The following is a 27,073-nucleotide window of genomic DNA, read 5'->3' as shown; positions in this document are numbered from 1 at the left end:
AAAACCAGAGGTACATGATGAACTCTTATGTAGATCATGTTTCACTACACATTTAAACCAGAGGTAACAGATTCATTCGAAAAAACTCTTATCTATTTATTGAATTATTTCTCTTCATAAATGAAGGAGAGTGATTGAACCATCCATCGGAGTGTCCCTTTCTTTCGAGACTCGGCGAATTCCAACGATTATTTTCTTATTTTGTAATATCAGGAGTTTTTAATTGATCCAACCATACAAAAAATCACATCAACGACCAAATCACACATCTGAAAAGCATATCATACAAAAAAAAAACATTTGATTTATTGCAATGAAATTGCTTATATATATCAGGAGGCCTCGAGGACTAGCTAGTTAGGCTACGTACTACGCCCGGGCCAATTGAGAAAAGTTGATAGGGGCTACAAATCTTGTGGGACCGTAGAAGAGCGTTACTGCTGCCAGCTGAGCACCAGCCTCTGTTGGGTGGAACAAATCCCAGAACAGGTAAATATCGCGACTCGGACAAAGATTTGCTTTTGGATTGAAAATGGATTCTGCAGTGAGCCTCCTAGCTCCACAACATGCAGTCTTCATGTTCGTAAAATCTGAAAAAAAAGTTATGATCTACGTCAGATTAAATATTTCACCTGCTGAACTCGAGAATTTTTCTGGGATGTAGCTGAATTCTAGCCCAATGGTACTTTGGCACGTACGCGCATCAAGAGATTATGTATATACTAAGGCAATATTGCATTAGATCGAGTGAAATTGCTTGCTGAATGGAAGTGGGTTGTCTATGACATTAATTGTTATCTCGTACGCGTTTCCAAGTGAGTACTTCAGGCCTTGATATTCTTCGCTGAGCCTGCACAAGATTGACTTAATCTTTGTGTGAAAAGCTCTTGCGTGGTCGTTCAGCTCCTCCAAACAATCCCCGTTAGGACTATAGAGCCTCTGAGATGGACAACAGCCAATTGACAGGACGCTTATAATCCCAAACTTCCTTGCTCCCAGTTCGAGTAGAACCTGTACGTACGTACGTGGTGTATATATATATGAGTTGATCAGCATCATCTGCTAGTTATCTTGATAATAAACTTTTTATTTCTATATAAATTACTAATTTATAAATATATATATATATATTTACTTTTAATAAAATAATATAATTACCTTAATTACACTACAACAAAAATAGGTTTTAGTGACAGATGAAACTGTCACAAGAAATGCAAAAAACGTCACGAAATATATTTAGTGACGGTTTCTGACCGTCACAACAACTGTCACGTAATGTGCGTCACGGATTACATTTGGTGACAGTTTACTGTACAAGCGTCACTAAAAATATTTTTAGTGAAGGTTGGAGATGTGCCGTTTGAAATAACGTTCGAACGTATGATTTTCTGTGACGGTTAGAATCCGTCATAGAATATAACGTTCGAACTTAAAATTATACGTTCGAACGTAAAAAGGAGGAGCTGACATCCGAACGAGAAAAGCTAACGTTAGTTGATTATAGTTCGGACGTATAATGTAAACGTTCGAACGTTTATACGTGCGAACGTTACGTTCGAATCTCGAATCCAACGAAAATGAAATAATGTCCGAACGTTTGTATCATGACATTCGGACGTTAATTCGAATGTTAAGTGAGTAGAGTTCGAACGTAAAGTGTACGTTCGGATGTTGTAACGTTAAACTTTTTTGACATTCGAACGCTTTTTTAAATTGGGTTAAACATTCGAACGTTTTGTTACTATTTTGTAAGGTTACGTTCGAACGTATTTTTGAACGTTTAATACTGTTGAAACGTATTTTTTTTACATTCGAACGTACATATCAGAAATGCTAAAATCATCCACTTAATAAACAAATCAATTGTTTCACATTACAGTACATATTTCACAACCAATATTGTTTGAAACTGTTTTCAAATTAGATGTAAAAAACGTAATACAGAAATAAGATTCATTTCTTTTTCTTTCCTCGCCCAGCACGATTCTGTTGCAATGACATAACACGCTCCATTTGCAGCATCATCTCCCGTTGCACTTGCTCTTGAACCTCACTACGGATTCTTTCCTCATGTTCTCTTTGTTGGTCCTGCAAACGCGTCTCTAAATGAGACTGTCGCTCTAAGAGGGACTCCAACTCTTGCTGTCTAGACCTCATATACTCATTCTCGCGTCGTGCAGCTTCTAAATCTTTGGTAAGATTATTAATTTGTGATGTCGATGAGGTTGAGGAAGATGAACCGGAATGCTTGAAAGATCGTCCCAAACCTCTTGCCATACTAGAGTTGGGCCCAAGGACCTGTGAAAAAATGTCCAAGTCACTAGGAGAGGAATCCCCAGAAGCTGACTGCATCTCCATCATTTTTCCCTGCAGTTTGAGAGATCAAAACACACAATAAGTAACATATTAAAAGAAATACAAATAAAAAATAATTTAATCACATGTTACATAATTTATTCAACAAAAGGAACACCGCTTACATAATTAATTGCAGCTACAGGATCCATCCACTCACTATGCTCATTAGTGTGAGCAGCAGCATAGACATGAATGAGGGAAAAGTTTTCAGGATCATCACGTTTCTAAGAAAATGACATTAGCAATTTGAAAAAGACAATATTAGTACTTATATAAAAGAATAATAAGAAAAAATATGAATTATTACGTTTATTAATTACCATTTTTTCAGCAAGACGATGGAATGATCTTGAACCAGCACGATGGTGAATAGTCAGAGCAGATCTATTATTTGCATTTGTAGAACTTAAGTGCTACAAAAATAATTCTCACCGTTAATTGTAATATATGTAGATACATATAATATAAACAACAAATATAAATGTAAATAATTATAGAAAATAATTCTAGAATACCTGATATTCTGGAGAGGCAAAAAGATCACAACACTTTATCCAGTCATCTAATTTCATCTGCTGGAAAGGGGATTGTGCAGCCTCTTCAAACGTCTCAAATTTCTTGAAATGGTCGTGACATCGTCCCTTGTGACGTCGGAATAGTGTAGCCATTAACTCATTCACAGTTCTCAAATCCTCGCTACGACCAAAGTCGAGGTCAAATTCATCCTAATTATAAATTAGGAACGTTAAAAATATAATAAACTAATGTAGGTGAAAAAAATGATATAATAAGTAAACTCACCAGCACACGACTCCGAATGTGTTCCTTAATCTCATTCGGCACATCTCTCCAAGAGCGCACATAAAATGGAGCGTAAGCTCGAATTACTGTGCCAATATAGGAGGAAAGCGCTGCTGCACTATCATTCACTCCTCCAATGGAATTATCAGGAATTGTGATTTTCAATTTACCATGCCTTCGATTTTTCTCAAGTGAGATGCCGCGTGTATAGCCACGACCACGACGAGCCAATTGTTCATCAACTAATAGATGATAGTATAATTTTGAAGGTTATATATATTATTTATTGAAACAAACATCTTCAAGTATATATAGTATTAACGTAAACATTCCTTACCGGTAGGTGTCGACTGTGCATCGTTCTCTGTAATGTTAACTTCATCTTCGGGAAAAGACTCCTCAGGTGGGGAGTCCTCAATGGGTTCAGGACTTGGACTCGGTGGAGGAGGCACATTTCTCCTTTGTCTTTTTGGCGGCATACTTGGAAATGATTATATATAACAAAAAAATATTATTAGAATAAATTTATATTTATTATAAAATTCTATAATGGCTGTATATGAATAAACTTTTTAGTACTTTTAGTCTTCATCTTCGGATGTATTTTCCATGTTTGTTTCAGAATGTCTCTGTATAACATCTTCGTCATCATCATCAAGCTCTTGTTCGTCATCCTTATCCACTTCCCCCCCAGATTCTTGTTCGTCTTCTTCTTCTGACTCTTCTTCTGTACTTTTCTCACTTTCTTCAATTGAGTGATAATTTAATGAAGACGGGTCGAGATGGATGAGTGGGACGTCATCTCTACATAAGGGGAGCAACTCGAGTGCACCGAGGTCAACAAATAAGTTAATACCCCCTCCACCATCTTCCTGGTAGGCCTCTACATTTAGAGTGTCATCTTCATCTCCACTATTATCGTAATCTGCACTCGTTCCTACTTCATATATATTTCGAGGGACAAATTTTTGTACAACTCGCCAAGTTATCTCTCCACTATCTTCATCAGCACTTTTCATTGGATCAATCAAGTAATAGATTTGAGTAGCTTGACAAGCCAGTACGAATGGATCATCTTCGTACCATTTAGATGTAGTATTGACACTCGTAAAATGATTATCCCTATATATCGAATCCCGACCACCGCCTAGATCCCACCAATCACATTTGAAGACATATGTTATAGACCCACCCAGATATTTCAATCCGATAATATCACGAATGACACCATAATAATCAATATCATCTGTTCCATGACTCCCCTCGACCAAGACACCACAGTTTTGAGTTTTTCTATTACGTTCACGGTCCAGAGTATGGAATCTATAACCTCGAACTGTGCATGCAGTGTATTGAAGTGCTCTGTTTGATGGACCACGGGTCAATGCATACAATTCAAAAGAGACTGATTCGGGATCACGAGCACGTTGTTCCAATATCTAACAATTTAAATAATGTCATTTATTAAATATTAGCTAGAGTTAAAACTTTCATCATGTAACATATAGTATAGAGTTTAGTTTATACACGTTGTTCAAACCATCTAGAAAATTCTGACTCGTGTCTTGCCACTATATCCTCGACGCCTTCCATCTTAAGTTTGTCCATGTGCTCACTGTATAGTATATATTATCATATTATTTTACATAACAATAGTTAAAGTTGTATATAATCTTTAGAATTATTTAAACCTTGTACAACGACATACCTGAGATAGTGATCAATCTCCTGACAATTATTTAGTACGTACCACCGAACTTTACCCAACTCTGTATCAAGTAAATCGTAACCCGTTTGTGCACCCAAAGGTCGTACATTCTGAGAAAACACTGATAGCTCACGAGAAGGCGGAGCAGCAAGATCAGCATTTCGTTCTTGACGAATAAATCGTGTCTCAACACCACGAAGATATAAAGAGCAAAATGTTAACCATTCATCGTGTATATAGGCCTCTGCTATTGAACCCTCAGCTCTGGCTTTATTCCCAACAGTGCGCTTCAGTCGACCTAAATATCTTTCAACTGGATACATCCAACGGAACTGTACTGGTCCACCCAACATGATCTCCCGAGGTAAATGTATTGCTAAATGGACCATGACATCAAAAAATGACGGTGGAAAGATTTGCTCAAATTTACATAGTATAGTAGCAATGTCTTCTTCCAGTTTCTGCAGCATATCTCGCTTCACTACCCGAGCACACAAATCCTTAAAAAACATACACAGTTCAGTTATGGCAACACGTACAGGAGATGTTAGCTTCCCACGAATTCCCACCGGTAATAACTTCTGTAAAAATACGTGACAGTCATGACTTTTCAATCCACCAATTTTCCAGTCATCATGACTTACGCATCTACTGATATTTGAAGCATAACCATCTGGCAACTTCACACCTTGCAACCATTTGCAGAAGTCCATCCTCTCCTCCCTTGTCATTGTAAAACATGCATGCGGCATGACCACCCTCTCACCATCCACTCGTAAATGCAAATTATGTTTAATTCCCATTCTCTCAAGATCTTTCCTTGTCTTAATCGTATCTTTCGTCTTTTTATGATGCTCATCAATGTACCCAGTATATTATCACAAATATTCTTCTCAATATGCATTACATCCAAACTATGTCGCAACATGCAGGACGACCAATACGGCAACTCAAAAAAAATACTACGCTTTGTCCAATTCAATTCTGCTACGCCTCGTTTTCTCTTGTTCTTTCCCCGACCTTTGCCAAAATTGTTCGCTGCCACATGTACCAATTGTTCCAGGATCTCTTCCCCAGACAACTCATTTGGCGCAATTCTATCTTCTACGCGTCCATCAAACTTAGCGGATTCTGTTCTCCATGCATGATTAGTTGGTAGATAACGTCGATGACCCATGAAACACAACTTTTGAGAATATTTTAACCACTCACTAGTAGTTTCTTTATTACACGTCGGACACGCTAACTTTCCTTTAATACTCCAGCCAGAAAGATTCCCATATGCCAGAAAGTCATTTATCGTCCACATTACCGCAGCATGCATCTGAAAAGTTGTTGATGTGGATGCATCATAAGTTCTGACGCCTGCTTCCCATAACTCTTTCAACTCTTCAATCAACGGCTGCAAATATACGTCAATGTCATTCCCAGGTGATCTCGGGCCGGGGATAAGCAAAGTTAACAAAAAGTTGGGCGCCTTCATGCACCTCCATGGTGGAAGATTGTACGGAATCAACACTACAGGCCAAGTGCTATAACTTGTACTCATATTTCCAAAAGGGTTGAATCCATCAGTTGTGAGTCCGAGACGCACGTTCCTTGCTTCTATCCCAAACTCTGGATACTGATTATCGAAAGATTGCCACGCAAGTGAGTCAGCAGGGTGCCTCATAAATCCATCATTTTGAACTCTTTTCTCTTTGTGCCACTTCATATCGTGAGCTATTTTCTTACACATGTATAATCTTTGCAACCGGGGTTTTAATGGGAAATATCGCAATACTTTAACCGGAATGCTTTTCTTATCCTTCCACCTCGACTCTCCGCATACAGGACATGCTTGTTTCTCCTCGTTCTCATTCCAAAATAAAACACAATCATTCTTGCACGCATGTATGGACTTATACTCAAATCCTAATCCCTTTCTCAACTGTTTCGCTTCATAAAAGTTCTTCGGCAATGCAGATCCTTCGGGAAGCACTTCATTAAATAAGTCTAATACCATGTTAATTGCTTTGGTTGACATTCCACACAATGATTTTATGTGAAGCAACCGCACAATAAATGACATTTTAGAATGTTTTGTACAACCTGGATAAAGCTCATGCTTTGCATCTTCCCACATTTCTGGAAAATTATCTGAATCATTCCGTCGCCCACTTGAGCCATTGTCGTCAACCTCATCCATAAACATCCCAGCTCCAATGTCACTCAACATCTCCTCCATCTCATCTCGCTCATAATCATCATCCACGTTGTGCAAATTTTCCCGCTGACTGAATAAGTCATCCGTTGATTCAGCATACGGCTCACCATGCAGTACCCATCGAGTATAGCCCAAATCCATACCATTCACAAATATATGACTTTCAGCTTCATCCAATCCGATCGCACACAAATTTTTACAACCTCGACATGGACACTTAATGTAACCACGACTATCAGCAGACGCCTTTGCAAAATCAATGAAAGCCCTTACTCCACGCGCATAGGGTATGTAATCTTTTCCAAGTCTATCGCGTAGACGCATCCAACTTTTATCCATTTCTAAAAACATCTAATTTTTTAGTAATTATGGTAAAGTTAAATACACATGCATGTCATGATACATCATGTTCAAAGTACTCTTTCTCAAGGTAGTTGGTCCTATCCCATTCGAGATTATATTCTCCATATTGCACAATTCCCGTCACTCTACTACTTTGAATGTTAGTAAAAATTTCGGCAGCACTTCCCCATAGTTCTCCAAGTATACATATTCACATATAGGGATTATGACCCTAAGAACAGTATACCCAAAGAACAAATGAGGAAGACACCGAAATTTCATACTAAACGTTCAAAGTATGAATAACGTTTATGTGCAATACAAATAATATAATCTCAAACTGTCCACACTGGACAATTCAAGAATTAATGTACACCTAAATGTACACTAATTCCCAAACGGGTCTAAGGTTATTTATGCAATGTTATACAATATCTAACAAAAAAGTCAACAATAAATTAGCGCACATTGTTTGAATTATACCGATGTACTAATAATATTTATATTATTAATGGTTGATAACACTTAGAAATTATTTGTAGACTTATATAATTCCTTATTTATTATATTATATGTCATTTATCAGCTATATAATATATAACACTACTATAAAATATCTTATAATTACAAATATAAGTTACTAATAACACTTATTATATAATTATTACTATTATTGCCAAAATTATTATTGATAACACTTAAACAATATCAGTTATTATATAATTATTACTATTATTGCCAAAATTATTATAATTATTATAATAAAATATAGTTATTAAATAAGTAACTATTATTATAATTACTTATCTATTTCTTATTAATCATTTTTTTATACTATACATTACATGATAATTATTATTATGGATTAATACTAATATACTCTATACTATATATTATTAGATAAAATATTTAGGATTATTGAGCTATTAGATAAATAAGTATTATTATTTTATAATACTTATTTATCCAATAATTTTAGTAATACGATTTTTTATATATACTAAATAGTTATGCCTTATAATTGATACTTAGGGTCATGTGATAATTTATTATATTAGTTATTTAACTAATTATATATATAATAGTTATAATTGTAATATTATAATTTATAATTATGATCATCCAATAAATTATATACCAAAATTGTTATTCTTACACAAATAATATAACAATTTATTTATTAAATAAATTGTTATATATATTCTTTTATAACAACAAATTACTAAAATAGACACATAAACTAACAAATAATTATTATTCAAAAACATACACTATACTAAAACATTATCACATTAAGAATAAACATATTCAATAACAATAATTTTTCTTTTTAATTCATCCAAACAACACAAACTTAATCACAAATTATATCCACAATAAAATATAACAATAGAGTTTAGTATATATACCTTGTGCTTTAAATAAATTCTTCTTCAAAAATCACAACTTCTCAACAATTCACAACAAATGATCCTTCAAAAAATACACAATACTAGTTAGTTAAATATATATGAAATAAAACATTGATAATTATCATGTATATTACAAATAAAAAATGAGAAAAACCATTTACCTTAATGCTTAAAAAAATACCTTTGCAAACATATACTCACTATAACCCTCCACTTCTTCTCTTCCTCTCTCTAAAACTCTCTCTCTCCCCACTACTTTCCACTTCCTTTAGTATTCCGTCTCTCTAAAACTCTCTCTGTCTCTCACTCTAACACGCACGGAGGAAAGTAGAAATGAATCTGCTTTCCCGTGCGTGAAAGTTTTATTTTCTGCTTGTTATGCAATTAACGTTCGAACGTTCATTAATGAACGTTCGGACGTTTGATTTTACGTTCGAACGTAAAATTATCCCGCCCAATAATTATACAGTACGTTCGCACGTATGTACGTCCATCCAACGTATTCGTCAGTAACGTTCGAACGTTAAAATAGTACGTTAGAACGTACTGTGCAAATTTGGTTTAAGTGGGAAATTTCCCTCCGAATTTATTATAACGTCCGAACGTCATAATTTAAGTTCGAACGTTAATATTATTATTTACATATTATATATTTAGTATATTCCTCATAATATACTTATATATTAAATTATAAATTATACAATATTAATTAATATATAATTTGTACCAATTATATAATATATAACATAAATATTATATAAGAATGTACTATATATATTATAACTTTATATAAATATAATATATATAAAATATATATTATATTATAACTATAATATATAATATACTTATTATATATTATAGTTATAACAAGTATATTATAATATATTATATTGGAAAAATTGTATATTATCCTAGTATAGTATACTTTAATATAGTATATCTAATAACTATATTAAATATATATAGTCATATACTAATGTAGTATAAATATTATATAATATATTATCTATATTATAGTCTATAATATAGTATAAGTATTATATACTATATTATCTATATTATAGTCTATAATATAGTATAAGTATTATATAGTATGTTATCTATATATAATAACTATATAATATCGTATAATATGTTATATAGTAAATATATTAAAGATATAATATAGTACTAGTACTATGTTATATATACTACTTGTATATAATATAGTATATATACTACAAATATAGTGTAATACTTAGTATACTATACATATACTTTATATGTATATACTATATCTATATTATAGACTATATAATTACTATATAATATACTATAGTTATTATATAGATACTATAGTATATACACTATAGTATTGGATAGTGTTAAATAACTATATAATACTACTATATAATATATACTATATATATTAACATTATAAAGTGCTATATAATATATACTATATAATAACGGTTTCAATAATACGTATATAACACTATATACGTATTAAAACTACATACACTATAACACTATATAGTATACACTATATAGAACATAAGTGTAATATACTATATATTATATAGTATAACACTATATAGTATATAATATACGTATATTATACGTATATAATATTATACATTATATAATATATAATATTATATATTATATATCATATTATATAGTAATATATAGGTAATATAATATATATTACATTATATATATTATATAATATATATAATATAATATATAGTGTAACAACGTTCGAATGTTATAACCAAAACGTTCGGACGTTTTGATTGACGTCCGAACATAATAGACGCACGTTCGCATGTTAACACAACGTCCGAACGTAAAAGTATCACGTTTGCACGTATGCTTTTAAGTCCGAACGTGATATACATAACGTTCGCATGTGGAGTTAACGTCCGAACATTAATTAATTAACGTTCGGACGTTAACTGTATATAAGGCCAGGCACGACGGTTTCCAGGCCATAACTTGTACGAAACCGGTCCGAAAACTCAAACTCTCTCATCCTCTCCGCCACGCACGCCGCCGCAATCGTCGCCATCCGCCACCGCAACCGTCACTAAAAGGTAATGTGCCCTCTCCCTCTTCTATTTCCTTGCTTTTAATCGGTGGGTTTCAAAAATTCGAAACCCACCGTAGCCCGGTTATAAAACTTGCATTTCCGGCCACCATTCGCAGTAAAATGATAGAATAGGACCGTAGAAACATTTCCCATCTTTTGAAATTCATATTTTGGTTGTTTGTGGCTTCGAAACATGCGTTTCGAAGCTTTCGGTAATGGCTGAGTCGACTCAGCGATTCCGTGTCGTAACGTTCGGACGTCACGACACAATGTCCGAACGTGTGACCTTTTGTATTCAATACGTTCGCACGTTATATTGTTACGTGCGAACGTATTAGTTTTACGTGCGAACGTTTTTATCCAACGCTTTAACGTAACGTTGGATAAAACGTTCGAACATAATCCGTTGGTCTTCTTCGGCTAGTAAGAACGTCCTAACGTATGACGATTCAAATTCATTACGTCCGAACGTTTAGGTAATACGTTCGGACGTAATGAGCTTATTCGCACATTTTTATCGAACGTTTGAATGAAACGTTCGATAAAAACGTCCGAACGTTTCATCTTTGTATATTCGAACGTATTTTAACGTGCGAACGTATATTGTATTAACGTTCGAACGTTTACAATATAAAATTTTTTTATAATGTTTCTTTTAGGTATTATTATTTTATATATTGAAAAAGTGAGTTTCTTTAAAAGTTTTACTCGCAAAATTATGTAAATTTATAAGGATGATATTTTAATTTTTAGTATAATCCATATATGTCATAATACGTATGTATCTGTGATTATAATCATTTTTTTAAAATGTTATAACTTATATATATTTTTTTATTTTCAGGATATGGCTCAGTATATGACGACAAGGAAGCGAGGGAGGGATAGAGGCAATCCGGACATCGCTCGACTGGGGGCACGAACTGTTATGGGGGAACGAGAAATCCTCATTAATGAGTTTGATGAGCTCAGCTGGGAGCGAAAGACGCTGAGAGACATCTTCGTCACCAGAGGCTGGGGCCCCATATGCACATTGAGGGGAAAGATTTACCCCACAATGGTTCGAGAGTTTTACATTGGGATGGCCACCATGCCTAACGATGCATCATCCCATACTCTCAGTGTACGCGGTGTACAGTTTCAGTTCTCGGCGGATGTTCTCGCCGACTTGCTCCAGATTCCGCGTATGCTACCTGAGTCGACAGCTGCTCAGGCTGATGACATAGCAGCTGCATTTTCCCCGGGCATATTCGAGGCAGATCCAGCTGCTTCTGCTTCATCTTCGGGCCCTGTTGAGTTTATGCCCAGTCATGAAGAAGATCGACCCGAGGGCGATCCTATTGCTGCTGAGGTTGGTGACGATGAGCGGGACCAGGATTTCTACATCCTCACTGGCACGGACCGCACAAAGCTCGATAGGCTGAACTCCTTCAGCCAGAATCAGCTGCTGCCTTTCTTTCGCATGTTGCACATTTTTGTTGCAACAAATGTAGACCCGGTGGCACATAAGAGCACATTCAGTTGGGCTCGTGCACAGTTCCTGATTGGCTTGGCACGTGGTGAGTCCATTGACTTGCCCCTTGTTATATTTGAGCGGATCCGTTACGAGGCCAGCATCGTTACCACGGATAATCTCCCATACGGAGTCATCATCAGCCGCTTATTACTAGCCCGGGGTGTGCCACTCCAGGCGGAGGAGATGGTGATAAACCAGATGAGCCCTATCGACATAACCACACACCGCCGGAGCATTGGACAGGGGAGAGGCTCAGCTCGGCGTCAGTCTGGTCCTACGCCAGATCTTGTTCCCCCGACTGAGTCTAGGGCCGATGTTGCTCGCCCGTCGGCGAGTACTAGTCAGCAGCCGGGAGTTACATCTGCTGGGGATGTGCGACCTGCTTGGGTTGATACAATGATGACAGATATGAAGGCGCATATAAACCGACAGATCGATAGACAGATTGCACATATAGATCAGGCTGTCGCACATCTTGCACATCATGTAGATGTGCTAAACAATAAGGTTGAGACATTGACTGAGGAGTTTCGATCTTTTGTAAACCAGCAGTTCTAAAAGTGATTTGTAAAAATTTATCATTCGAACGTTTTTTATTTTCGACATATGTAATGGACACAAATATTTAATGTATGTATTGTGTAGCTTAATTTCTACTCTTAATTTTTTTTTAATATAACGTTACTCAACCTTACTATTAAAAAATATATATATTATGGTTAATTTATGTAATTTTACATATAACGTTCGAACTTTATCACATTAACGTTCGAACATTGGCGCTAATATATTCACGTTCGCACGTAAATAGTTAAAACGTTCGAACGTTCGCGCTAATTTTTTTACGTTCGCACGTAAATATACATAACATTCGAACGTTACTGTGACGTTCGAACGTATTATGGAAAACGTCCGAACGTTTTGAAATTCTTGCCCAACATTTAGTGACAGTTCTCACAAACCGTCACAGTAAATACGTTTTAGTCACAGTTTGGAAACCGTCACTATTTATAATCTGTCACTAAAAGCCATATTTGTTGTAGTGTTAGTTATAAAATGAGTTATAAAATAAAATTTGAAAGAAGTCTTTCATTTCTTGAAAAGGTAAAAAGGAAAACAAGGTATATATTATGGCCATCAAAATCAATATAGAAAATGCATTTGATTAGAAAATGCATTTGATTATATGGAATGGGAAATTCTCTTTAAAATCGTCGTCTATCTTGTTTTCCATTCAAAGTGGATTAGTTGGATTAGAGGTTGCATCACTTATGTTTCTTATTCTGTGCTCATCAATGGAAATCCTTATGGGCATTTCAGACCAAGTAGAAGATTGAAACAATGCGACCCATTATCTTCCTTCCTAGTTTTCATTTTGGGCACTGTGATCCTTTCGAGATTAATTGCTCAAAAAGAAAACATAGGTCATTTGAGAGGTATTTCGATTAATAGAATTAATGGCACACATCTTTCTCACATCCTTTTTGCTAACGATCTCATACTTTTTGGGAGAGCCACCCTTCAAATTGCAAATAGTTTTAAAAGCTTTCTGGATAAGTACTCTCATGGCCAGGACAAATGGTCCACATCAACAAATCCTCTATAAAATTCAATGATAACACTACCCCTAGACAAAAGATGGAGATTAAAAATGTTTTTGACCTTAAGAATGCTTCCCCCAACATTAAATATCTTGGCCTTCCATTAAATTTCAATGCATCAAAGAAGATTCATTTCCAGGATATTCAACAGAAAATTTCTCAAAAACTAGCTAGGTGGAAAGCAAAGTTGTTGTCTCAGGCTGGTAGAACCACCCTCATTAGATCTGTTGCCAGCTCTATTTCATCATATTTCATGTTGACTATCTCCATCCCAAAGACTATTGCTAGAAGCATTGATAGGGATTTCATGAAATTTTGGTGAGAATTTTCTTTTGAAAAAAACCACAATCTTACTCTTAAATCATGGAAGTCGATTTGCAAACCTAAGTCGATGGGAGACCTTGGAATTAAACTTGTCTCTAAGTTTAACAAAGTTTTCCTTTGCAAAATTGGTTGGCAAATCACTATGGGCAATAACTCGATCTGGACTAATATTCTCACTGGAAAGTATTTGAAGAACACTTCCTTCCTTATAGCCACACAAAAGCCTATTGACTCTTGGATCCGGAAAGGAATTATCAAGCAAAGAGATGTGTTAAAGGAATTCTCCAGCTCAATAATGGAGCGACCACAAAAGTTTGGATTGACCATTGGATTCCTACCTCTCCTCTTTTCACCCCAACTCCAAAAGATAACTCAGTTTAAATTGATCCCAATCTGAAAGTCTCTGAATTAATGATGGAAGAGCCATGAAGATGGAACACAATACTTCTCCAAACTCTCTTCTATCAAGCCTCGGTAGATGAGATTTTTAAAATCCCATTAGCTTAGAACAACTATCATAACAGGGATGACAAGCTTGTCTGGATCCATCACTCTTTAGGAAAATTTAAGATAAAATCTACTTATGCTACTATAGTGGGGACTCAAGGCATTTCTAACAATCAAGGTTTCAATCAAACAAATCTTTGGAAGAAAATATGGAAGCTCAAAGTTTAGGATAGACTTAAATTTTTATGTTGAAAGATCCTTCGTAATATCATACCCACTCAATCTCGTCTTTGTAATTTCATCCCTATGAACCAGGAGGAAATACAATGTCCTATATGCAACTCTAGAGAAGAGAATACATCCCGCCTGTTTCTAACATGCACCTTCACCAGAATTCTTTGGAGGAACTCAACTTGGCCCATAAACATCTTTGCTTTTGAGAACTTCAACATAAACCATTGGATTCAATGCATCTTTGACCCCTTAAGACAGTTAGACATACCTCACCAGTATGAACATCATTTCCAAATATTTGTTTTAGTTGCAATAGATGGTATATGGTACCTGAGAAATAAAGTTGTCCATGAAGGGCTTAAGCTAGATATATACACATTTGTGTCATCCACATTAAAAACTCAGAAAGAACACTGTGATGCGTGGGAAATAAATTGATTAATTCAAGCCACAACTGGAAAATCATCCCTCAACATCACTGCCTCTTAACATTCGACCTAGTAGTTAGAGACTATGGAAGCACTGCTGCTTCAATATGTCGAAATGCAAAAGGTATTGTCAATTTTGTGAAGATTGATTGCATCCAAAGCTCCAACTCCAACCATGGTGAAGCCGCAACATTACTTCTAGGGATCCATGAAGCAAAAGACAAAGGAATTGAGATACTTGTGATTGCAGGAGATTCTTTAAATACTGATCTATTGGCAGTCAAAGATCCAAGCATCACACCAAATTGGATAGTTCAACCAATCACCAGATATCCAGTTTGCTTTAATATTCCAACACTGGGATATGAGAAAAATATATCGAGATTTGAATCGATGTGCACATTCTATTGTGCAGTGGGTAGCAACCAAAATTTTTTTGGAAGCATACCCCTTATTTCTATTACACCGTCCTTCATAGTGGCAAGGATCCTCCTGTCTATATATAAAACTGCTGCTGAGCAGCCAACTTTATTTTATGCCCTGATATATGAAATGCTTTTTTTTTTAAAAAAAAAAAAATTGAAAGAAAAAAAGAGAGTTACGTACCTTTAATTGGTTCTCGTAAGCGAATCGTAAATTGGCCAAGAAACATTCCTTTGATAATTTATTGTTGTAATGGTAATATTCGAAGATATCATTGCTGCCAATGCTAATGAAGAGCAAAGACTTGGAAGGAAACCTTAGGGTTGGTACGGGACCCATTGCAGCCATAAGAGAGCCGTGAACACTCGCAAACTGCTGTATTTGCTCTGTCAATGGAATCACATTCTGTTTCCCGCCATTTGGTGTAAAAAACTGAGCAGAAAATAATACTCAAATGTCATCAATCGTGTCGTTATAAAAATATCATTGCTCTTCATACAAAATATAGTGAATGATCATGGTAAATAAAATTAATTTCTTGACCATGACATTAATAAATTGAGAGAGAGAGAGAGAGATCAGAGAGGCCCTCACAGATAGGGTGGTGGATTTTTCTCGTAATCCCGTAGCTTGGCTGATCATGAGTATGTAGCGGTAGAGAAACCATCTTCATAATAATAATTTAATAATGGAAAAAAGGTATTAATGTCACTTCTTGGCCACGGGAGATTTCGATCATTCGTAGCAAATGCATGCATTTCGTGGAAAATGTAATAGAGAAAATTGAACAAAAACTAATTAGCATCCATGTGTTAGAAATATACTAACCTAGAAAATCAGTATTCACTACAGCAAAAAACATTTTTTGGGATGAAAATTTAAGTCCCAAAATATATAGATTTCGTTCTGAAAGATTTTTTGGGACGAACAAGGTCTTCCCAACATCACTGTCCCATAAGATATATTGGGACGAAAATCACAATTTCGTCTCAAAATATATCTTTTGGAACGATTTTGAAATTGATCGTTCGATACCGTTCGAACGATGACATTTTTTGTCACGGTTAAAATTCGTTCCAGAATGGCATTCGAATGCTTCTCAGTTACCGTTCGAACGTTAATGTATCTTTTGAACAGTTATCAAGATACATTCAAACAATCAATAGAATTATGTTTGAACGTTAAAGGAATAGATTGAACGGTAGAAGAGATCGAACGGTGCTGATCAATGTTCGAACGCTATGGTAATGACCTGCGTTTGAACGTTTTTTTGAGCATCTGGTATCGTTCGAACGGTTTGGTTATTAATGTTTGAACGGTACATTATCGTTTGAACGGCCTACCCATTAATGTTCAAACGTGACACGGTCGTTCGAACGGATATTATTTTTATTAAAACCAATAATTATAAAAAAACTAAATAGACATCCATAATATTTGAAAAATATAAATTAGGAATTGTTTAATTACTTACAAAAGTTTTATAATAAGTGCGAAGAAATAAATAACCATGAGACTAGCATCATTTATACATAATTAGATAATGTCATAAGCTAGACGTAAAAAACCATCAGTTGGTTGGAGGCCTGTACTGTTGCATAAGCTGTTGCATTTGGAGTTGCATGTCTCTCCTGAACTCTACTTGTTCTTCTTTATGTTGTTTGAGGCGCATCTTCATGTCTCCTTGTCTCGCCAATTGAGCCTCTAACTCTTGTTGTTTTGCAACCAATTCTTCAATTCTGCGATTCGCATTCTCTTGCGCTATAGAGGCACACCCGGAAGAAGAGGAAGAGGGAGAATGTTTTACACAGTGACCCAAACCCCTCAAATATCCTGAACGTTCACCCAGAACTTGTGTAAAAATCTCAATATCATTATTTGAGGAATTTTGATCTGACGCAGATTCACCACGCAGTGCAACCATTTTATCCTACACATAAGATAAAGAGTTAATATCATCATAAATATTCAAATATATTTATTTAAAACAAATTATAATACTTACATAATTTTCACGGGCATCAGGATGACTCCACTCTCCATTACGATTAGTATGTGATGCAGCATATAATTTTGTCAGATTATAATTGGCATCTGAATCTTGCTATAATAAAGATTTGTGAAGATATAAAGTCATTATGATTCATATATTCAGTTAACTATATACAAATAAAGAATAGCAATACCAATTTCTTAGAGAGGCGGTGGAAAGATCTTGAGCCTGCATGATGAGTAATCTTCAATTTTGATCTATTTGTTTTGTTTATGGAACTTTGCTCCTACATAAGAATTGAAAATATTAGAAAGTGAAATTAAAAATAGGACGACTAAAATAATTAAATTAATTATACCTTATATGATGGATCCTCAAACATGTCACAAAGTTTTTCCCAATCAGAAGGTTGCACATCTTGAAAAGGATGTTGGCGTGCTTCTTCACTATTCTCAAACTTATTATAATGCTCATGACACCTCACCTTATACTTGCAGAATGCATTACTCATAAGCTCTTCCACAGTTTTACGCTTCTCTTTCCGACCAAAATTTAATTCGAAATCATCCTTATAGAAAAAAATTTAGACAAAGATATTATCATTTATAATATTCTAACTTTAAAGTAAAATAAAATCATTTACTAATTAAATTTCGTTTATTAAACATTACCAAACAACGCTTCTTGATAAGGTCCTTAACATCTTGGGGGACTTTCATCCATGAACTTGTTGTCAAAGGTGTATAAGTTCGTGTAAGGGCACCCACATGCAATGCAAGCCAAGCTGCTGGTTGTCCTTTGCCTCCGATATGTTCATCAAGAATGTTAACTTTGATCTTACCCACCTTACGATATTTTTCCAACGTTACGCCTCTCGTAGTGCCTCGACCTTGACGAGATTGTACTGTGAAGTCATCATGATATATAACATTATAATCAATTTTCTATTATAATCTTAATTAATAACTTTTATGACTATTAGAATTTTACCTTGTTCTGTAGAGTCAATATCTAATGGTGAGTCTGAAGGAAAGCTAGGAACAGGTGGAGATGGGTTGCAAACTTCCTTTTTCTTCAGAGGCATAATTTCAAAAAACTGATACAATATTCATTAAGTAAAATAGTGATCATCATCACGTAATGTGAAAACATAATTCGTCAATCACTATCTGTATCAATATCATTTGACAATTCAGTCTCATCATATGTAGATACTTCAGATGAATAAACATTTTGCTCAAGTGTCGCATCAACAATTTCAACCTCAATATCTTCTCTATTCAATGAAATCATCTCATACTGGCTCAAATCTACAAACAAATTAAAGACGGGCTGACTCTCTTGGTATGCTTCTTGAATAGAGGCATCATCTTCTTCTTCATCTCGCCCTTCTGCCTGAGGGATAACATCATATATATTTCTTGGAGAATATTTTTGTACTACTCGCCATTGATTTCCTAACTTCGGGTCATCTAAGTAGAATACTTGAGATGCTAGAGAAGCTAAAATAAATGGATCATCCTCGTACCATTTTCTTGATGTATTAATACTCAAAAAATATTCATCATCACGGACTCCAGTTCGAGGATTGCTTAAATCCCACCAATTACACTTAAACAAATACACTGGAAGCTCCCCCAAATATTTCATTCCAATTATATCAACAATCACTCCATAGAAATCAATATTTTCTCCATCATGACTTCCCTCAACTAGGATACCACTATTTTGTGTTTTCCTATAATGATCTTGATCTATTGTGTGATACATACTTCCCCGAGAAATACATGCAGAATATCTTGTAGCCCGTCTTGATGGGCCACGCGTTAATGCATACAGTTCATTTGATATATTGTTTGGATTATTGGCATGCATTTGTATAACCTACATATTAAGTAAAACTTCTATTATATCAATAAAAAAAAACAATCAATATTTTCTATTTGTATTGAATGAGTGTCGTATATGTAATGTCATTACCCGTTGTTCAAACCATCTCGAAAACTCCTCTTCATGTTTCTGGTCTATATCATTTACTCCTAGTTCCTTGAGCATGTTAATATGATCACAGAAATTGATGATTACCACATGTATTTTATATTTTTAAAATTTTGCGAAAGTAAATGAACGAATACTAAATTAAGAAAAGATTAATACTTACTTCAAGTAATTCTCTATCTCAAGGCAATTGTTCAGCACGTACCACTGAGTTTTCTCAAACTCTCTTCCACATAAGTCATAACCACGCACTACACCAAGTGGACGTACTTGTTGGAAAAACACGGAAAACACATTTCGTTGTCTTGCTCTGTCAACGTCAAAGTTTCTTTCTGGCCGATCAAACCTAGTGTCAACTCCGTGGAAATATTTGGAACAGAAGGTAAGCCACTCATCATCAATATATGCTTCTGCAATTGATCCTACTGGGCGAGCCTTGTTACCAACTGTTCATTTCAACTTCCCAAGAAATCGTTCAATAGAATACATCCATCTATACTGAACTGGTCCTGCAAGTCAAGCCTCACGTGGCAAATGGACGGTAGGTGAACCATGACATCGAAAAATGACGGTGGGTAAATACTTTCTAGCTTACACAATATTATGGAAATTTTCCATTCCATTTGATCCAAAGCTTCTGCATTTAATGTCCGTGCACATAAGTCTTTGAAAAATAAACCCAACTTAGTCAAAGCCACGCGCACGTCTCTAGTCAAGTACCCACAGATACCAATAGGCAAGATATGCTGCAAAAGGACATGACAATCATGACTTTTTAACCCAATTATTTTCCAGTCATTTGTTTGCACACACCTTGTCAAATTTGAGGCATAACCATCCGGTAATTTAATTTTCATTATCCACTCACAAAAGTAGCATTTTCATTCCTTGACAATGTATACCACCCAATCGGCATGTAAACGGACGAACCATTTTCTTGTAACTGCATTTCCGGTCTTATTCCCAATCGCTTCAAATCCTTCTTTGAGTTTAATGTATCCTTCGTTTTTCCTTCAATTGACATCAATGTTCCCAATACAAATTCGCATATTTTTTTTTTAATATGCATAACATCAAGACTGTGCCGTAATTTTAACTTTGACCAGTATGGAACATCGAAAAATATACTCTTCTTAGTCCAATTCAACTCAGATGTAGCTCGTTTTCTCTTTCGATGTTTTTTACCAAATTCATTACAACCAACATCTACAAATTGTGCAATTAAATCTTCACCAGACAAATATGGTATAGGTTGGCCCCATTCAACAGTACCATCAAACATTTGTGAATTTTCCCGCCATCTATGATCACCAGGTAGAAATCGACGATGACCCATGAAACATAATTTCCTCCCGTAAGTGAGCCATTCAGATTTAGTATGTTTGTTACAAGTTGGACATGCCATTTTCCCCTTAGTACTCCAACCTGACAAGTTTCTATAAGCTGGAAGATCATTTATTGTCCATAAAATGGCAGCATGCATCTTGAACGACTTGCTTGTTGATGAATCAAATGTGACAACCCTATTCTCCCACAAATCTTTCAATTCTGCAATCAATGGCTGTAAGTGTATGTCTATATCATTTCCCGGTGATCTCGGACCTGGAATGAGCAAACTCATCATGAAATAAGAATCTTTCATACACTTCCACGGTGGTAGATTATACGGCATAAGTACAACTGGCCAAGTACTGTGACTAGTACTCATGTTTCCAAACGGATTAAATCCATTTGTTGCCAACCCAAGTCTCACTTTACGTGGTTCTTCTGCAAACCATACGTATTCCTTATCAAATTCCTTTCACACCTGGGAGTCAGCAGGATGTGATAAAATATCATCGTTTCTAACTCTGGCTGATTAGTGCCATATCATGTCTGCAGTCGTTGCACGTGACATATATAATCGTTGTAATCTAGGTGTCAATGGAAAGTGGCGTACTACCTTTTGCGGCACATTTTGTTTGTCAGGTGTCCATCTTGATTCGTGACATATGGGACATTCGTTCAACTGCTCATTCTCTTGCCAAAATAATATGCAGTCATTCTTACATGCATATATTACGTTGTAATCAAATCCAAGTCCTCGTTTCAATTTTTTTGCTTCATAGAAGTTACAAGGAAGTGTATTATCTGATGGTAGTGCCTCCTTAAACAACTCGAGTAACATATTGACAGCCTTAATTGATAATCGACACATTGATTTTATGTGAAGCAGTCTTACGGTAAATGACAACTTACTGTGTCTTCTTCATCCTGGATATAGCTCACGTTGTGACTCATTCCACAATCGTGCAAAAGTATTATGACCCCCATCATTTGAACTTGATGTGTCCGTGCCACCTTCATTCATAAACATTCCCGCACCAATGTCACCTAACATTTCTTCCATATCCTCATCATACTCATCTCCAACAACATATGGTTGTACATCTTCATCGATCTCTTCTTCTTCATGTGGAGCATCGAATGAAGTTGAATATGGTTTGCCGTGTAAGACCCAATCAGTATAACCCTTGTCAATACCTTTCACAAACAGATGCTCTCTCACCAAGTCTATCTTATGAGAGCGTAAATTCCTGCATTCTTTACATGGGCATCTAATACGTCCATCACTATCACATGTACCCAATGCAAACTCTAAGAATTTCTTAACACCTTCAGCATATACGTTGTAATTCTGACCCAAACGATCACTAACTTGCATCCAACTCTTACCCATGCTGACTATCTTCATTATAAACAATCACGTGTGCATCAACAAACAAGAATGTATCATGTATCAATCAAGGAGTATGCCACCTTACACCGGGTAGTTGGTCCTATCCCATTCGGAATTGTAAGATCATAGTCGCAAACCTATCCTCTATAATCTGTCACGCCCAACAAAATTTCGGCAGCATCTCCCCATAGTTCTCCAAATATGATCGTCTGGTTGTGTGCACCGACTTGTTAATCATCGATACAACATCACCGAAACTGCATATCTGGAAAACAAGGGATAAATCTGCCAAAATCTTAATGCTGGACGTATAACAGATATAGATCGATAGTTTGCGAGAATGATCTTACAATTCCAAACTGTCCACTCTGGACAATTCAAGAGTTATCAATCTTTCAATTAAGGCGGATTGATAACTCTCGAACAGGTGTAAGGCTAATTTTGATGAATAAGCAATATAAGATATGTCAATATTTAACATGTATCAAACAAACAATGCAACATATGTTAATTAAGTATTTATATTATTAAATAATTAGATAGTTGTTTTATATCTTAGTCCAAAATATTTTATTAATTATAACTATTTGTATTTTAATTAACATTCTAGTTAATAATTATAACTATTTGTATTGTAATTAACATTCTAGTTAATAATTATAACTATTTGTATTGTAATTAACATTCATTTTATTAATTATAATTCAGAATTTATATTTTAATTCAAATTCATTTGATTACTTTTAACTTTTAAGTATTTAAGTATTATTAAATCTAGATTATTTGTATTTTATTTAAAATTCATTTTATTAATTCAAAAATTAAGTATTTTTGTGTTATTAAAACAAAACTATTTGTATTAACCTATAGTTGAATAATTCAACTATTAAATATTTAAGTATTATTAAATCTTAGATGATTTGTAATTTAATTCATTCTCATTTGATTACTTTAATCTTTTAAGTATTTAAGTATTATTAAATGTAGATTATAAATAATTAATTTTTAATTCAATTCCTGCATTTAAAGTGTTAATTATTTTAACACTGACCAACATAACGTTCAAACGGTGCTAGTCACCGTTCGATCTAAGGACATACGTTCAAATGGCACACGAATACCGTTTGAACGGAATAATTCCAGATTACAGTCTTCTTCAACCTCTGAAAATCTCAACATTTACAGTCCAAATTACATCAAAAAACAGCAAACCATATGACGAACTCATTATAACAAACGAAAACACTTATATAAAAACTAAAATGAGAATATATTTAAGGAGAATATCTGATTTGGAGAGATAAACCGGAAAATCTACCCGTACCCAATGCCCAAAACTTAAATACTCTTCACCAAACGGTAAAAACAACCTCTTAATCTGAAAATATAAGAGATTGATAGAAGTTAGTAATATTTGAGGGCTGGATTGAAGAATAATGGCGTTGGTTGGAAGAAAATGAGCGTGGGAGCGACTGGAAGTCGACTGGAACGAGTGCGAGATTGTGAGGTTCTGTTGTGTAAATGTAGAACATTGACGTTTGAACGGTTATTTAATGAACGTTCGAACGTCAAATAAATTAACGGGAAAATTTTCTCCCGCTAATTAAACGTTCGAACATGAAAATGGACGTTCGAACGTTTTCTTATACGTTTGAACGGTTATTTTAAACCGTTCAAACGTCAAATTAAAATGTTGCTTATTGTATTTTTTTTGCACTATACCTTTAAATATAATAACTTGTAAATATACTATAGTTTAGAGACATAGTAATATAACTATATCATATATAATCAAACATATATTATATAGTTTAGTAACATATATAGTGTAAAATATCATATTACATCTAGTATTATAGTCAAGTACATATATTAACCTATTATATATAACATATATATGGTATCATAGCATAGGGTTATATGTATCACATGCATATATATATAATGTTTATTATATTATATTATTATTATAATATTATTTAATAATAGGATATCTACTATTATATGTAGTGTCATCTATACTACTAGCAATTAGAGTGTATTATAATGATACAAAAGCTAAAATTGTGCATATATAGTGTCATTTATAGTGCTAGAATAGAGAGTGTCATCTAATTAGCCTATAACTGCAATATAATATGAAAAATATACTAAACAAGTCATGTAATACATATACTATTAAATATATATATATATATATATATATATTAGTTAATATCACATATAATATATATGTTATATAAATACATGAACATAGTTTCATGTATATAGTAGTCTATATTATATTAATTATACTATATAATATAATTTATACTATATACTATATAATATTCAATAGTATAATATATTTTAATTAAATATAATATAATATATACTATATATATAAAAAATTATAAATATAATATATAGTGTTTAATAATATATAAGTGCATTTAATATATTTAACAGTTAAAATATATTATAATTGAATTAATTATTATATTTAATATAATTAATACCGAATATTGCATTTAAATAACATTTATTATCATGAAATTTAGATTAATTAGGAAACGGTATTAATTTTCAGTTAATACGTTCGAACGGTATTAACTTACCGTTCGAACGGTATTGCATATATAAGCCCATCCCGACGTCATTTTCACGGAAGTTTACGTCTGCATTTCCTCCGTTCTAACCCTCCAAACCGTCAATCTCCGCCGTTGAACGCCGTCTTCGCCGCCGTCAACAGTGCCCACTCAAAGCCTCTACCTCTAACTATCGGTATTTTTCATTTTTAAAGCATTTTACCTTTTAGATTTAGGTTTTTGATAGATTAATTGTTTAAGTTAGGATAAATCGATTTATACATCAAAATAATCGGTAGATTTGCATAAATCCATGTTAGGAACGTTTATTTTGGTTTCTATTGCATTTATTTTGGTGTAAAATCCAGGGAATCAAAGGATTCCATGGATTTCAATGGCAGAGTTGACTCGGCCTGGAATCCCGATCGACACGAATATCGTTCGAACGCTATTCATTAACGGTCGAACGATATAACGTAACGGTCGAACGGTCGGTCTGTTACCGTTCGACCGTTACACGAATCGTTCGAACTGTTATTCATACGGTCAAACGGTCAGCCTATTTTTCAATACATTAATATTAGAAATCTAATATTTTCCAGTCTTTTTTTAATATTATATTTCTATTAATATTTATCTAATTAATATTGATATTGAGAGATATATTTATTAAAAATAATGTTGTTCATAATATCAAATATTATTAAATTGCTATTTGTTTCAAACTACTGTAAATAGTTCTTTATTGTATTTTTCTTGTTAATGTTATATATCTAATTTGTAATTATAAATTTCAGGTTGATTATAATGTCTACTTCTAGAACGGCACGTAAGCGACGCAATCTTGGTGAGAGTAGTAGTGGTCCAGTTCGGGAGAGGACAGTTTCACTGGAGCAACCAGTGAAGATTTCTGATTTCCAAAGTCTTCTCTGGGAGGGTCATTCATTATCCTCAGTATTCAGTGATCGTGGTTGGGGACCTATCTTGGATGAGCGGGAAGAAGCATGGGAGCGAGTCTCCTACATTGACATTGTTGCTGAGTTCTATAGAGAACTCGGTAGTACCAGCGCAAATGATTCTGGGGCCTACAGGATCACTGTTCGAGGAGTACCCGTTGTATTTTCACGGGATGGACTTACTGAGCATCTCGGTATTCCTAGGCTGCCAGATGCATATCCAAATGTGGTGCCTAGAGAGTTTGATTCTTCAGTTGAGGCGGAGACAGTTGAGGAGGAGGCATCAGTTTATACTGATGAGGTCAATACCCTTGCTGATCACGAGGTGAGGGATTTGGTTGTCGATCCAGATGCTCCACCGTATGACGAGACGAAGAGCATCAAACAGGCAGATTTATCTTCTTTCTTTAAGATATTAAATTTGAGAATTGCCAATAACATTGACCCTCGGCAGTACAAGACAGAAGTTGGCATTAATCGGACGAAATTTATGATACGGGTCACTCGTGGCATTCCTATCGACTTGGTGGGGTATATATTCGATAGGATTCTATCAGAGTCTCGGTACATTTCGATGGATATACTACCATTCGGAGTCCTGATCACCTGATATCTACTATGTGCTGGTGTTGTGCCAGATGTTGCCGAGCGTAAACGGGAGCTGATGGGACCGATAAACAGCACCACCCTCTCACACAACACGGGACACTCGAGACTGGGTTTTCATGCACATGTTCCAGAACCAGTTGATCCTCACAGAGATGCACAGCCGGGAGATCATGGAGTCTTAGCTGCAGCTGCTGAGACATCTACACGGGCCGGGGCATCAGTCCACAGTGTTACTCATGAGGAGATGGCTGAGATAGTGAGTGCAGCGATCAGTGAGCAGACATCAACAGTGATCGATGCAGTGCGTATAGAGATCCATTTTGCTGCGTCTGAGCTTCGTATAGAGTTTGCTGCCAT

At 34.8% G+C, this 27,073-nt stretch overlaps 1 protein-coding gene across 1 annotated transcript; it reads right to left on the bottom strand.

The window, feature by feature from the left end:
* Positions 1-369: 369 nt before the first annotated feature.
* On the bottom strand, positions 370-27,073 carry LOC122312763 (GDSL esterase/lipase LTL1-like). The gene is made up of 4 exons (XM_043127419.1): positions 26,999-27,073; positions 16,058-16,306; positions 762-1,011; positions 370-590 (listed from the first exon to the last, which is right to left on the bottom strand). Exons 1-4 carry the CDS (start codon positions 27,071-27,073, stop codon positions 370-372), a joined length of 795 nt encoding a protein of 264 aa, XP_042983353.1.

Source organism: Carya illinoinensis, chromosome 6 (genome assembly GCF_018687715.1).
Source record: "Carya illinoinensis cultivar Pawnee chromosome 6, C.illinoinensisPawnee_v1, whole genome shotgun sequence".
Lineage (NCBI taxonomy): Eukaryota > Viridiplantae > Streptophyta > Magnoliopsida > Fagales > Juglandaceae > Carya > Carya illinoinensis.
This window is presented reverse-complemented; position numbering and strand designations above follow the sequence as displayed.